General features: G+C 43.8%; 1 protein-coding gene across 1 annotated transcript in view; it reads left to right on the plus strand.

Annotated features, from left to right (window-relative positions):
• ntsr1 (neurotensin receptor 1 (high affinity)) overlaps positions 1 to 16,616 on the plus strand; it is a 52,007-nt gene that overhangs the window by 15,570 nt on the left and 19,821 nt on the right. The window contains exon 2 of the mRNA XM_080204404.1: positions 5,272 to 5,473. Coding sequence (XP_080060530.1) covers positions 5,272 to 5,473 — 202 coding nt within the window. The remainder of the gene's footprint in view (positions 1 to 5,271; positions 5,474 to 16,616) is intronic.

A 16,616-nucleotide genomic window follows, 5' to 3' on the forward strand; every position in this document is an offset into this window, starting at 1 on the left:
GATCGGCTGGCAGCCTTGCCTTCAGCTCCTTGAGCGCTCCAATTCCCTTCTTAAAGACCTCTGCCTGTCTACCTCGCTGAAGGGCACATCTTAAGACATGCCTGTAAGACTGGATGGTCACATGTATCAAATCCTATAGTGCCAAAGGAGGCCATTTGGCCCATCAGGTCTGTACTGACTACAATCACAACCAGGCCGTGTCCTCATAATTCCATGCTTTAACCCTAGCAAGTTGCCCTGACACTAAGGAGCAATTTAGCATGGCCAGTCCACCTAACCCACACATCTTTGGACTGTGGGAGGAACCTAGAGGACCCGGAGGAAACCCACGCAGACAGAGGGAGAATGTGCAAACTCCACACAGTCCCCGGGGGACTGTGCCATACTGACCTATACATGTACATCAGGATGACACGAACACAGTAAATGACCTGGCAGTAGCATGGGAACTCCCTTGCAAAACACGCAGAAAAACAGCTGGTAAAAGCTGTTCATATTCTTAAAGAAAACTACTGCTTGTGAGTCCCTTATTGCCAATCTATACAACCCAACAACATCTACACAGTGTCAGGAGCTGGCTGAGATGGCACAATGACTTCACCAGATCGACCCACGCATCTTTGATGAAAACATCGCAGATAACTAGATTAAATTTGAAAAAGAATGGGGCAGCTACTGTGATGCTGGCCTCTCTGATAAATCATACAAGGTACAAGCGCCCATGCTGTTAAACCCACTGCGTCCCAAGGCAGCTGAAAGATTTAAATCCTTTGCCTTCCATGGGGAAAATGAGAAAGAGAACCTGGAGGTATTATTAAATCAATTCAACCAGATATGTTTGCCAGTGAAAAGTATCATATTAGACAGACATGTGTTTAATAGAACTAACCAAAAACTTGATCCATTGACTCTGTCTACACTTCCTGCTGCCTCGGCAAAGCAGCCAGCATAATTAAGAACCCTACGCACCCCGGACATTCTCTCTTCCACCTTCTTCTGTCGGGAAAAAGATACAAAAGTCTAAGGTCACATACCAACTGACTCAAGAACAGCTTCTTCCTTGCTGCCATCAGATTTTTGAATGAACCTACTTCACCTTAAGTTGATCTTTCTCTACACCCTCGCTATGACTGTAACACTACATTCTGCACTCTCCCTTTTCCTTCTCTATGAACGGTTTGCTTTGCCTGTGTACCCGCAAGAAACAATACTTTTCACTGTCTGCTAATACCTGTGGCAGTGATAAATCAGATCAAATCAAATCATATGTTTACTGAAAGCTTGTAAGAGGTTGCATTGTCACAGAAAAGAAACCCTACAGTGCAGAAAGAGGCCATTTGGCCCATCATATCTGCACTGACCACAATCCTACCCAGGCCCTACCCCCATATCCCTACATATTTTACCCGCTAATCCCTCAAAGCTACCCATCTCAGGACACTAAGGGGCGTATTTAGCATGGCCAATCAACCTAACCCGCACATCTTTGGACTGTGTCTGTGGAACCCATAGCGATTACAGCGTAAACAGTCGTTTGAGAGAAAAGTCTATTGCTAGAGTTTACCATCAATATCTGCATGTTAATTAGCAATCAGAAAAAAAGCATTAAAGAGTTAAGGCCACAAAAAGAGGTTTTCACTGTACAGAACATGCCTTGCAGCAGCCATCACTCAGAACAGAAGTGCATACTTCACAACTGATAAGCACTGCAAAAAGTGCAGCAAGTGGAATCATTTTGCTGAATGATGCAGGTCCAGGTTGCAGCAACCTCTTTCTGCCACTAGTCATGGGTCAGCCGTTACTCACGCAGGATTCAGAACATGGACAAGGTGAATGAATGGCAGCTCAATCAGAGAAGCCAAGGCACTGAGTGTCTCCACACACTCCATTGCAAGAATGTCGACCCCCCCCCCCCCCCCCCCCCCCCCCCACCACCCCAACGGAAAAAGTGAAATCTTCGCCATGTTAAACATTGCCCTCAGCAATACGAAACTCAGAGTCAGGGCTGATATTGGAGCGAACTCAGATGTCTTACCCAAGCAGCTGGTATGGGACATTGACCCACACGCTGCACCAGATTCCACCACCAAGGTAAATCTTGCGGCATACAGCAGACAAACCATCCGTGCGGAAGGTGTGGCCACTCTCCATTACATGCAGGGTAAATTCCAGTTTCATGTGGTCAACCAAGATGTAAAGCCGTTGTTGGGTTTCCAGGACAGCATCTCACTAGGATTAATCCACCTTGGTATGGACGTACACACTCTGCAGCACCAGGCCCCAGAGATGCTAGAATACAAAGAGCAGTTTAATTGCAGCATCATTAGGAAGCTGCCCTTCATATTTTTGATTTGATTTGATTTATTATTATCACATGTATTAGTATACAGTGAAAGGTATTGCTTCTTGCATGTTTTACAAACAAAGCATACCGTTCATAGAGAAGGAAAGGAGAGAGTGCAGAATATAGTATTACAGTCATAGCTAGGGTGTAGAAAAAGATCAACTTAATGCAAGGTTGGTCCATTCAAAAGTTTGATGGCAGCTGGGAAGAAGCTGTTTTTGAGTCAGTTGGTACATGACCTCAGACTTTTGTACCTTTTTCCCAATGGAAGGAGGTGGAAGAAAGTAGATCCTGGGTGTGTGGGGTCCTTGATTATGCTGGCTGCATTTCCGAGGCAGCAGGAAGTGTCGAGAATGTCAATGGGTAGGAAGCTGGTTTGCGTGATGGATAGGGCTACATTCACAACCTTTTGGAGTATTTTTGCGGTCTTGGGCAGAGCAGAAGTCATGCCAAGCTGTGATGCAATCAGAAAGAATGCTTTCTATCTGTAAAAGTTAGTGAGAGTCATAATGGCATGCCAAATTTCCTGAGAAAGTAGAGGCATTGATGGGCTTTCTGAACTATAGTGTCGGCATGAGGGGACCAGGACAGGTTGTTGGTGATCTGGACATCTAAAAACTTGAAGTTCTCGACCATTTCTACTTTGTCCCCATTGATATAGAAAGGGGTATGCCCTCCACCACCCTACCTGAAGCCGATGATAATCTCCTCCATTTTGTTGACATTGAAGGAGAGATTATTGTCGTCACACCAATTCACCAGATTCGCTATCTCTTTCTTGTACTCGTCATTGTTTGAGATCCGACCCACTATGGTGGTGTTGTCAGCAAACTTGAAAATCAAGTTGGAGGGAAATTTGACCACGCAGTCACACATATATCATATGATGATTGGATAACTCAACAAAATCCACTGTCTGTGCTCCAAGAAGTGTCACTTGTGATAAAACAGAAAGTAGCCACTGAACTGGATTGGATGACAAGACTCGGTGTCATCGCCCCCATAGACAAAGCCACAGAGTGGGTTTCAGCAATGGTAGCTGCAGTAAAGAAAGACGTTGTGACGTTATTATGAAAGGCTGACCTGAGTCATCAGAAGAGCTTCCCCATGAACTCCACACCTTCTTCGCTTTGAGACAGGAGTCAACCATACGAGACGGACTGTAACTGAGTGGTCAACGATTCGTCACCCCCACCTCTCTGTAGGGGTACTACACTCAGCAACTCCACCAAGGACACCCAGGGTTAGGACGGGTAAGGTGGGGCAAAGAGATGCCAGTACTGGCCTTCCATGTATGCAGATATAGAGAGGGAAATGTCCAGGTGTGCATCATACAAACACGCCCAAGCTTCATCAAACCAAAGCACCACTGCACCTTCCTGAGCTCCCAGATTTGCCATGGTCACTGACGATCGAATACATATTTGAATGGAATGGAAGGCAATACTTGATCCAGACTGACTTGTACTCTGGTCGTTGTGAAATGGACTATCTGCCTAATCTGGAATGCAACACAGTCATCGGCAAACTGAAGAGACAGTTTGCCACACACAACATTCCCCAGAGGGTAAGGACGGACAGTGCTGTGCAGTTCATCCCCAGGGCTTTCAAGGAGTTTGAATACGGGGCTTTGAGCACATCACAAGAAGCCCCCCACTGCTCACAATGGACCAGTCTGTCACAACAGGGGACTCGCTCAGCAAAGCATCTCCTTGAGAAATGTAATGGAGATAAGATGGACTTTTATGCTGCACTACTTAATCTGGGAAACATGCTGAGACAGCACCTGCCTTTAGTGGCACAGAGAATGTTCTCCAACTGTACCAGAACCATGACCTCTGTCACAAAAGCTGTTCCACAACCAAAGGTGGAGACAAAGGTGGGTGTCACCCTCATGAAGCAGCGCCATAGAAGGAAAAGGCACTATGACTGCAATGCCTACAGACTCTGCAATCTAGAACCAGGCCAAATGGTCAGGATCCAAATCACATGTGACCATGGCAAACTGGTGGTGGTACCAGCCATGCCCCATAACCAAACAGCTACGTGGTTACCTTGGGCAGTGCTCTCTATGTCAGGATCTGCATCACCTGCTGCAGTTACCTGAACAAGCACCACCAACCACCACAAAGTGGAGGACCTTCCCAAAGCCAATGCAGCAAGCCTTGCAGTCACTGGGCACACCACAAGGACACCTGATACCATCCATACTAAGACAACAACCTGAGGACACCCCAGAGTCACAATCACACACTTAGGGCACCTGAGCATGTCAAATTTAAAGTTCAAGGACAATGTACTGATCTAGTTTACTGTGTTTCTTAAAAAAGGATGGGTAAGAGACGTGATGAACTGTGCACCAGGTTTTACAGCCCAAGTCAGAACTTTGTATCTTGCAAATAGTTTAAATTATGTTGCTCAAGTTTGCGCTCTGACATTGGAAATAATTTATAATGTTGTCATATGCTTGTATTATCAACTCTCCCAACTTAAAGGGGAAAGCTGTAAACCGGGTGGTCATGTGTTAATTGGGATGACATGAACACATGAAGTGACGTGTCAGTAGCGCAAGGGTTCTCCATGGGCAGACACACAGCAGACAGGAGTTGCTAAGATTGTTGAGTAAACCCTGCTGCTTGTTCGTTCCTTGTCGTCTGTCTACACAACCCAGCAACCTGTGCAATACCTCTTTAACCAAGCTTTTGGTCTTCTGACTTTAATATCTCCTTATGTGACTCAGTATCACAACTTGTTTTGTAATGTTTCTGTGAAGCATTCTGTGAAGCATGTTTCATTACACTGAAGGTGCCGTTTCAATATATAAGTGGTTGTATCTATTGTAATTGCAAGGAGCACAACCCAGGGATTTGCTGATAATTACAGCCATTTTTCTATTTTCTAATTGCACTCATTTGTCTTATTTGTAGGTGAATGCGTTTCTCTCCTTTGTTATACCCATGATAATCATTTCAGTCCTGAATACAATCATCGCCAATCAACTCATAGCGATGTTCAAGCAGGCAGCTCAAGACAGTCGGGTGTGCACGATTGAGGGACAGCAGACCACGCTGAGCATTTCAGTGGAGCCAAGCCGTATTCAGTCTCTCCGACACGGAGTCAAGGTCCTCAGTATGTATCACTCTTTACTTACATACAGAAAAGACTTTGTACAAGTGTCCATTTGTAGAAGTCAAGCATTCTTCCTTTATCAAAAACAAAAAATGCTGGAAAATCTCAGCAGGTCTGACAGCCCCTGTGGAGAGAGAATTGAGCCAACATTTACGCCGGAATTCTACTGCCCTGCCCGCCACAAAATCGGAGCGGGTGGGGGGCAGACAATGGAAATGTCCTTTGTCCTTGGGCAGGAATATCCAGTCTCGCTTGAGTGAGGCCATGAAATCCCACCCTTAGGGTTTGTATGACCCTGGGTAGCTCTATTCTCTTCCCACAGATGCTGTCAGACCTGCTGAGATTTTCCAGCGTTTTCTGTTTTTGTTTCAGAATCCAGCATGTGGAGTAATTTGCTTTTATCCTTCCTTTTATTTGGAGAGGCTTACCAGGATGCCACCTGGATTTGAGGGTATGAGCTATAAGGAGAGGCCGGACAAACTAGGGTTGTTTTTTCTGGAGCGGTAGAGGCTGAGGGGAGACCTGATAGAAGCCTATAAAATTGTGAGAGGCAGAGATAGGGTTGACAGTCTTTTTCCCAGAGTTGAGATTTCTGATACTGGGCCGCATGCACTTAAATGAGAGGGAGGGGGGGGGTGATGTTTAAAGGAGATGTGAGCGGCAAGGTTTTTACACAGAGAGTGGTGCGCATCTGGAATTTGCTGCCAGGGGAGGCGGTGGAGGCCTATACAATAGGGGCATTTAACGGGCTTTTATTTAAGCATATGAATATGCAAAGAATAAAGGGATATGGACCAAGGGCCGGCAGAAGGGATTAGTTTAATTTGGCGTCATTTTTGGCACAACATCATGGGTTAAAGGGCCTCTTTTGCACTGTTCTATATCACTCTGGCAGTTTCGTGGCCCATATGGTGTGTGTTTATATCTAGTTAATGTTAGCTATGTGCCACACTTACCAGATGGGACATTGGGATCTTCTCCTGTTTGGCTACTGTACATCAGAGCAGAGGTCAGTGGAATCTTCAGAAACACCGCATAAACCCAAGATACACCATCTGAACAGGTTTCCACCAATCCTCTGCTGAAGTTGTAACATCTGATTGGGGGAAACAGGAGAACTTCCTGCCAATGTAGAAATGAATAAAAATGGAAGACTCTTAAAAGCAGTGAACAAGAATTGAATTATTCCCTTAAAGCACAGTACAAACATAGATTGGAATGTGTAGCACTGTTGCCAATTCAAGTTTACAGAAGTGTCAGCTGAGTCAGTTTTGGGGAAAGAGCATAATCTAAATAGAGAGGGAGCCACAATCCTAAGAATTCTGTTAATAGTAGAAGCCGATTAACTTCTTTAATTAAGTGGAGAAAGTTATAGAATGGAGAAAAGCCCTGTTAGACAAAGGGCGGAATTTTCCCATCCCGCCCGCCATGGGAATCGTAGCGGGCAGGGCACGGACTGTGCAAATGTTCGTTGCCCTCGGGCGGGATTTTCTGGTCTTGGGGCAAGTGTGACCAGAAAATCCCACCCAAAGAGTGCAACATTCTCATGGTGACGGATGGAGCAGGCAAGTAGGGAAGCTGAGGGTGAAGTGGAAGATGAATATTTGGCAAGTTACTTGGACGATTTACTGTTAGGCCTCATTCAAACTGGGAACAAATTTAAAGCAGTGGATCAAGTTGGAATGCTTGCCATAAGAAAGAGGGAAACATAGATGACACTGAACTTCAAGTTCCTTAAACTGAAGTCATTATTTAAAATGTTACAATCATTTTTCAGCTGAAGAGCTAATTATAAAATATATTTGTATTTAACCTCCATTAGTAACAATGGGAGACATTTAAAGAAACAATTCAAAGTGTTCGACAAAAATACATTCCATTGACGAAAATGAAAACTCAGCAAGAAAGACCCACTTGTGGCTCCCTCAGGAAGTTAAGGATAGTATTAGATTGGGAGAAGAGGCTTACAATCTTCAAAAATAACAGTAAGTCTAAGGTTTGAGAGTGCTTTAGACACCAGCAAAGAGCCAGCAAAAAGTTGATAAATAGGGCAGAAAATAGAAACATAAAAACAGATTGTAAGAGGTTTTATAACTTTGTGAAATGGAAAAAGAGTGCTAGGGTAAACATTGGTCCCTTAAGAAGGAGAGGCAGGAAAAATTATCATGGAGAATGAGGAAATGGCGGAGTCATTGAATAAATATTTTGTATATGTCTTCACAATAGAAGATGCAAGTTTCATATCAGAAATTGATAATGACCTGGAGGCTAAAAAGAGCGAGGAAATTAATATCAATATTAATATGAATGCTGGGGCATGCCCCTTTAAGAGAATGGGTCAGGTGACCTGGCACTCAATTTCCATCCTGGGTGGAGTTTGACTAACTAGTCATGCGCTGACTGTGCTAGAGAATAGATGTATTAATAAATAGTCTCCATATTTAAGAAAAGATATACCTGCATTGGAAGTGGTATAGAAAATGTTCACTAAAGTGTTCCCTGGGATAAGGGGGTTGTGCTATAATGAGAGGCTGAGTAGCTTGGACTTATATTCTCTGGAATTCGGAAGAATGAAGGCAATATCATTCAGATATGCAACATTCTGAAAGGGCTTAATAGGTGAATGCTCAGATGTCTCAACTGGGCTAAAACCTGGGTGCACACTCTCAGGATAAAGAGGCCAATCATTTAGAATCATAGAATCCTACAGTGCAGAAAAAGACCATTCCGCCCATCGAATTTGCACTGATCACAGTCCCACCCAAGCCCTATCCACATAACCCCATGCATTTATCCTAGCTAGTCCACCTGACACTAAAGGGCAATTTAGCATGGCCAATCCACCTAACCTGCACACCTTTGGAGGAAATCAGAGCAGCCAGAGAATACCCACGCAGACATGGGGAGAATGTGCAAACTCTCAAGTTACCCGAGCAGGGAATCGAACCCAGATCTCTGGTGCTGTGAGGCAGCAATGCTTAGGACCAAGATGAAGTTAGGTTCCTTCAGTGAAAGGGTGCTGAGTCTCTGGAATTCCCTATCCCAGAGGATTGTGAGTGCTCCATCATTGAATACGGTTCAAGTCTCTAGGACGGGCAGATTTTTGGCCTCTCAGGGAATCAAGGAATGTCGGGGATGGGCCAGGAATGGAGCTGAAAGACAAGATCAGCCATGATTGTATTGACTGGTAGGACAGGCTCAATGGGCCATGCGGTCTACCCCTGCTTCTATTTCTAGTGTTCCCATGTTGATAGACTCCATTTGAAAACCCTGACCATTGGCTCAGCTATTATCACCTGATTTAAAAAAAATAATTCTGGGTCAACCTTACACCACTGAGTGTCAAGTCTTTAAACTGCTGCAGAATTTAATTAAATACCCACAAAAATACTTTGTTCTGAAACACTGGTCCCAATTGTAAGGTGACTCCTGGTTTGATATTTCTACCTAGTTCATGGAGGAAATGAAGGAGTCATTGAACAAATATTTTGTATATCCTTTTTAGTTCAATCTGTGAGCACATTCAGGCATCTGGACAGCACGTCTGTCTCTGTATTTCACTGATGCACAAGGGAAATGACTGACAATTTACTTATCAACAGAAATACTTCCATCACTTTTTCAGTGTGAAGAAGCAAAAACATGAGTGTGTCTTTAACAGGATTCACACATGCAGAGCTACATCGATAACACACAGCCTCCAAACAGTAACACCATTGCACATACAATTAGGAAAGGTTTTTGTTCCATTAATGTGTGGATGGCATCAGTCCACAAGAACAGAATTACGCGATGCACAGGAAGCTGCCAATCTATAGTGAAGGCTGTCAGCCAATTGGAGAGTCGACAGCACTTGAGTCTCAGCAGTGCCACAGGCAGCAATGGCCACCGCTGGCACTGCACCCAGCCAGGTGCAGTCACAATGGAGGAGGCCCTTGAATCCAGGTAAGTGTAACTCCACAGAGTTAGACACACAGGCCCCAGGAAGGTGGAAATGGGTGATGGGGGTCATTGCTGAGGCTGGGGGAGTGTTTCAGTGGGGCTAGCCCTTGCTGCAAAAGGAGGGGCGGGGAAGACCCCCATGGGCCACAAGGTGTCCGATTGTGTGGCAACCCTTGACCTGAGCACGAAAGAAGGCTGCCAGCCTTCACCAGGCAACCTCCCCACTTGGCAAAGAGCCACCCTGCCAAAGGTAGACAATCAGTGACAGTGGGATGATGCCCTTAATTGGCAACTTAAGGGCCTGAATTGGTCTAAGGATGACCTTTCCCATCCCTAACTTGATCACCAGGAAAATGATGGGTACTCCATCCTTCACATTCCCATCTGATCCTTCACATCTCCACCTGGCCTTTAGTCTCACCCAGAGTGTGAATCACGCACTATTGGTAAAGAGCCACTGCGTGCACAAAATGGCTGCCAGGTGCTTGTTTTAATACTGTAATTGCCTTTTACCTCAGGTACATGAGCTTTGGACTTTAATTCCAACCCACCCTGGCAAAGACTGAAACAGGCAAGAAGATGTTGTGATACCAGTCCTAAAACATATTTTATGATTATCCTGGCCTTCTCCCAAACCTGCCTTCACTGTCTTGAGATCATTCCACACCTTGAAGCTAATGCTTCTACTTAAGGTCTAATGGAACCTAGAACTGGAGCTTCTGATAAAAGCAAATTACTGCGGATGCTGGAATCTGAAACCGAAAGAGAAAATGCTGGAAAATCTCAGCAGGTCTGGCAGCATCTGTAAGGAGAGAAAAGAGCTGACATTTTGAGTCCAGATGACCCTTTGTCAAAGCTCTCATCTGAACTTGAAACGTCAGCTCTTTCCTCTCCTTACAGATCCTGCCAGATGTGCTGAATTTTTCCAGCATTTTCTCTTTTGGTTTCAGAGCTCTTGATGTTTGGATAATTGTGGAAGGAAAAGACAGTTCTACCACCCCGACAACATATCTGAAATGATTTATATTGTGCAAATTGGAGTCCTATTAAATAGTTGCATTAACATGAATGAGAGAAGCTGTACCTGGTATTGGTCCTGTGCATATGGCTATTTTTTCTCAGTTATTCATTCATGAGATGTGGGGATTGCTGGCAAGGCCAACATTTATTGCCCATATCCAATTGCCCTTGAACCAAGTGGTTTGCTAGGTCAGTTCAGAGGGCAATTAAGAGTCAACCACATTGCTGTAGATCTGGAATCACATGTAGGCCAGACCAGGGAGGAATGGCAGACTTCCTTCTCTCATGGGCATTAGTGAACTAGATGGGTTGTTATGACAATCAGTGAGGTTTGTCGTCAACATTACTCAGACAAGCTTCATATTCCAGATCTTTTAAATTGAATAAAATTCCAGCAGCTGTCATAGTGAGATTCAAGCTCACGTCCCCATTACCCTGGGCACTTGAATTCAGTGGCATTAGCCTGCCATCTCCCCTGCCATTTGCTTTATTGTGGATTACATATTTCCTAATCATTCTCACAGTCTCCGATGCAGGGAGTTCTTAAAATTCCCAAAGCACTGCATGAAGAACTCTACACATTAATGAAATCCACAGTTTAGACAGCTGTTAAGACAGAAGTGCGCAAAAACTCGATCGTGGTTGAAAAGGAATTTGTCCGCAATTGACTGCACATTTTCTGTGCTTGGCATGCTAGGTGCACGCACAATGGGCACTTGCTGCACTCTGCACGGGGTCGGCACGTGCACCGTGCACACTTGCTGTGTATTCATTCTCTGTGGAAAAAGCAAGAGTAGCCTTTACATAATTACACTATAGAAATATAAAGTGTATATGATGGTGCAATAGCAACTAAATTAGATATTTAACTGTTTTGCCCAGGCTGATGAAATGTAACTCCCTGCCTTAAGATAAGGATCCAAGTATCTGGCAGCAAAGGGAACAACTGATTGTCATAAAAACCCATCTGGTTCACTAATGTTCTTTAGGGAAGGAAATCCTTACCTGGTCCAGATCCATCTATTTCTACACATTGTTGCTGCTCTTACCCTGCCACCTTTTTAAAAATTCATTCATGGGATGTGGGCGTCATTGGCTACACCACTATTTATTGCCATTCCTAATTGCCCTTGAGAGGGTGAATTGCCTTTTTGAACCGCTGCAGTTCATGTGGTGTAGGTACACCCACACTGCTGTTAAAGACTCATTGTTGAGAACTCCCTCCTGACTGTATGCCATTGTGCCACCACCTCTACTGATGATGGTGGTGGCTGGGACATTGTGAGGTACGATTCCATCAGTATGACTATGCTATGCTATTGCTTGGTTCTCCAGGTTTTGGCACAAGCTCGCTGATGTTAATAAGGAGGACTTTGCAGGGTCAATAGGGCAGAGTTTGCAGTTGCCATTTCTAGTGCCTATGCTTGGTGGTCTGTCCAGTTTCATTCCTTTTTAGAGGCTTGATAGTGGTTTGATAGGTCAGTTCAGCAGGGATTTAAGAGTCAACCACATTGCTGTGGCTCTGGAGTCACATGTAGGCCAGATCAGGTCAGGACAACAGATTTCCTTCCTTAAAGGGCATCAATGAACCAAGTGTGTTTTGATAACTATTGACAATGATCACATGAGTTTAATTCCAGACATTTTATTAATTTCACACTCCACCATGTGCCATGGTGGGATTCAAAGCCAAATCCCCAGAGAATTACCCTGCGTCTCTGGATGACTAGCCTTGTGACAATACCACAATGACATCACCTTCCCCTGAGCTTCCTTCTCCTCATGTGTAAAGTGTTCTTTCCTGAAACTTTATGTTTTCACCGAGGAGAAATGATCAGATCCACCTTGGAAGATATGCAGATGCACTTGCACATGTTTATGTGTGTGTATGTTTGTGTGCATGCACATGTGTGTCTGTGTGTGTGTGTGTGTGTGTGTGTGTGTGTGCACGTGTGTTCTTATCTTTAGTGGCAGTAATTTAGTTCATAAAGCCCAATAAATAAAGGTGAATGGAGCTCAACATGCTAAATGCTTATTTTTTTCTGGATGTTGTTGCAATGTCAATAAACTATGTGACACCTTCCTGCAGGGAGGACAGGTGTCATGGAAGTTATCAAAAAGGTAATTTTGGAAAGGAAGAGATAGGGCTGTCACTGCACTATTCTGCTCCACCTGGCTTTTACCATCAAAACTACATGAAGAGCTACTGTCTTCCTGTCAGTTCACAATTCAAGGATTGTCAAACATGTCACCATTACAGCTTCTTTCTCTGCGACTGAGTGAAATTTCTCCACTATCTCCTTCTTGAAACCATTCAATGATTCAGACTCCGCTGTGCTATGGGGCAGCGAGTTGCACAAATTCATCTCTGTCTGCAAGAAGTAGTTCCTCCCCATCCCAATTTTAAATCTGCCGCCTCTCAAACTATACCTGTGACCTCTTGTTCTAGATTTCCCCACAAGAGGAAACATTTTACTTTATCGATCCCTTTTAAAGATGTTATTTATCTTGATCAGATGCCCTCTCATTCTTCTAAACTTCAGCGAGTACAAGTCCAAACTGTTTAATCTGTCCTCATATGTCAACCTTTCATCTCTGGAATCATTCTGGTGAACCTCCTCTGAACTGCCTCCAATGCTACCACATCCTCCCTCAGATAAGGAGTCTGCAATGCTCCAAATGTGGTCTCACCAACACCTTACACAATTGCAACAACACTTCTGTACTTTTATATTCCAGTTCTTTTGTAATTAATGCCAACATCTCATTTGCCTTTTTTATTACATGCTGTACCTGCATACCGACTTTCTTCAATTCATGAAAAAAGACACCCAGATCCCTCTGCCTGGATGCATTTTGATCTAATTGGATGATTAATTGGACATACGTACTAAACAATTATACCAAGACTAATGACCAATTTACGATTGTCAGCCGGGCTCACAGTGTGGCTCACTTATATGTATTGCAAGTTATATATATTGACACACACAGCCCTGTCCTTTAGAGAAAGAAGGTGTCCACATAGTGTGCCTTTTTTAACTAAACAAAAGTTTGACAGACATCTATTTACTGATTCATTCCTCATGACAATGCATTGCCATTCACAGTGGTTTGAATTTAAATGAAGGCATTCCAGTTGACTGCTCGGTGGTGAATTCGCCATGGTAATGCCTCTACCAATCAGAATCCACTTTGTAACCAATTAGCACTCCATTCTCATGCTGTATAAATTATTGTTCCCTCTGAGGAATGTGGCCTCGGGGGCATGGCCTCAAAATAAGGGGGTGCAAATTTAGGACTGAGTTGAGGGGGCACTTCTTCTCCCAAAGGGTTGTGAATCTGTGGAATTCCCTGCCCAATGAAGGCTACCTCGTTGAATGATTTTAAGGCAACGATAGATAGATTTTTGAACAGTAAAGGAATTAGGAGTTATGGTGAGTGGGCAGGTGAATGAAGCTGAGATCACAAAAAGATCAGCCATGATGTTATTGAATGGTGGAGCAGGCTGAAGGGCCAGATGGCCTATTCCTGCTCCTAGTTCTTATGTTATTGTGTTCTTATGTTGAGATTTGGTGTTCTTGTGTTACTGTCTTGAGGAGTGCAAGACGAAAAGCTTCAACAGCATGCCTTTTGTTTTATTGAATATCAATAAGCCACTATGATGGGCATTTGTTAGGCTCAATCCATTCACTTTCCAACACTAGACAAACTATTAATCGTTGTTAGCAGTAGTGGGATTCCTTTTGCACCCTCCCTGGCTCAGATTTGCTAAAGCTGCTATACTGTCGCTGTTGCCACCCTGGAAGGTATGTGTCTGTATGGGGAGCATCCAATTATATAAAAGGAAGAAGGCATGAAAAATATCAAACCGGAAAGATGTCAGAATGTTTTGCAGGCTGTGGGATGTGACTTTTCAGCTGGTTGCTATGAGGGAGATGTTTGAAATTCCAAATAAGGGTTGAATGCGTGAGGAGTGGGGTGAGAGGGACAATGAACGTTGATATCCATGCTGTACTGGAATAATTTCTCCAATTATTTTGTGTGCGCGATTGCGATGAAAAGAAGGCCACGTCATAATACCGCCTGCATTGTTGCATTCTGCCTTGATCTAAGTTCAAAGTAGATTAAAAATGAAGAGTTTTTAGAGACTTTAGCCATGGGAATCCTTTCATCCAGGCGCTTGCTGGACTACTAGTAATTGTTGCTTTGCATTAACAAAGCAGAGAAAGGACAAAGGGTGGTGATCACTCGTGTAGGCCAAGCCTTTGAAACCGAAGCAGATCATGCATTATTGATGCTTAAGGCTACTGGCAAGTACAAATGACTTTTCACCTGACTTCTTAGTGCCCGTTGTCTTGTCCAGTGGGCTGAATGACATTAATTCTAATGTGAGGTTTTTATCCTGGCTGAAGCTGATGGCTTTTAAAAATCACTAGTGTATTTCCTGCTGTGTTCCTCACAGTAATTCAGAAGATGAGCCATTTCGTAATGACAGAAGCAATATGGCACGTGACGCACAGCCCCTCACACAAGGAGCACATTCATTGAAGTGGCTGCTGCGAATGTGTTATTTTGCATCTTTTAGTCTCGCTCTGTGCTTTCCCACTTCTCAGTAGTCTCTGCAGGGCCACTCAACAAATAGTCATGAAGACACATGGCATCAGCCTCCCTCCCTCGCATTTTAGTCCTCCCTCTGTAGGGATGACTGCCCATGCTTGCCGGCAGTCGTAGTAACAGAGTACAACTGTGAGTCTCACCATTTAGGGAATTGTGAATGTAAACCTACCAAATGACACCGTTGGGAGTTCCAGCACTATTCCATAAGGCTTACAGATAGCACTCTCTGCATTGCCAATGTTTAAAATGTTTATCTTGATACTAAACTAGCTCTTATTTCAAAGGTCTACAATAAATTGAATTTCTGTCCTCAGCATTCACGTGACTTTATTTATATGTGTAGTTGAATTCGAAAATACACCATCTCGCGTTAAACGGACGGAATTGATTGCGGCAGATATTAAATTTGTATGAATTTGAATGCTGGATTTTCTCGAGTAGTTAATGATGGAAACATAGGAATATATGGGGTCAGAAAAGTTCACTGTAACCATCTAACTGGATCCTATACGCTATCAAATCTTTTTCTTTGACAGATTTATACGCAGTAACCCTAATCAGCCTGTACCATCTGCCTTAAGAGTCTGTTCCAGACATTTCCCACACTTGTTAAAGCAATCAAATTTAAAACTGTTTTCAACATTATCTCAATGATAATATCTCTATCAGAGATTGACAGGTTATCCTCTTCCTGTGGAAGTATTACAACAGTATATCATTAATTTTACTGTGGGTACCACTGTGACACAGTGGTTAGCACTGCTGCCTCACAGCACCAGGGACCCGGGCATGATTCCCAGCTTAGTCTCTGTCTGTGCAGAGTTTGATCCCTATGATCATGTGGGTTTCCTCTTGGCGCTCCAGGTTCCTCCCACACTCTAAAGATGTGCGGGTTAGGTTGATTGGCCAAGCTAAATCATCCCTTAGCGCCAAGTAGATTAGCATGTTAAATACATGGGATTACGGTGATAGGGCCTGGGTGGGATTGTTGTCGGTGCAAACTCGATGGGCCAAATGGCCTCCTTCTGCAATGTAGGGATTCTATAATTCTATGGCTAAGAGCAGATCTTTAGCATTTGCTGTCGGAAACAGCATCTGCAATCTTGCTTCAACGGTCAGGCAGCAGACAGCGGGGGCCTTGTTTCGACTTCCATTTAATGAAAGTCGCAGGGAGATATAGGAAGGGACTTTCAGAGCTCAAGATCTAGACAGCTGAAAACACAGACTCAGCGAGGTAGCAATTAAACTCAGCAACAATCAAAAAGTGAGAAATCAAAGGGAAAATTCTCCAATCCCACATTTGTGGCTAGGAATACGGCTCAAATGGAGTGTGCTTAAGGGAATCACTGTTGTCGATCCCTCTATAGCTCACGATCTCTTAGGTATTTTAATGGAATGTAAATATTTGTAAGTGTGTGCAACTATGACAGATGATCAATAAATATTTATGTGCGATCTATTCTCTGGCAATGAGGTGGTGGTTTTTGTTAGGTAATTGGTTTTGGTTGCAATTGGACATCTGTTGTGTTTCAAGATCCTGTAATACACTCTGCTTTTCACA

Source organism: Carcharhinus amblyrhynchos, chromosome 16, assembly GCF_965287045.1.
Source record: "Carcharhinus amblyrhynchos chromosome 16, sCarAmb.v2.hapA, whole genome shotgun sequence".
Taxonomy (NCBI): domain Eukaryota; kingdom Metazoa; phylum Chordata; class Chondrichthyes; order Carcharhiniformes; family Carcharhinidae; genus Carcharhinus; species Carcharhinus amblyrhynchos.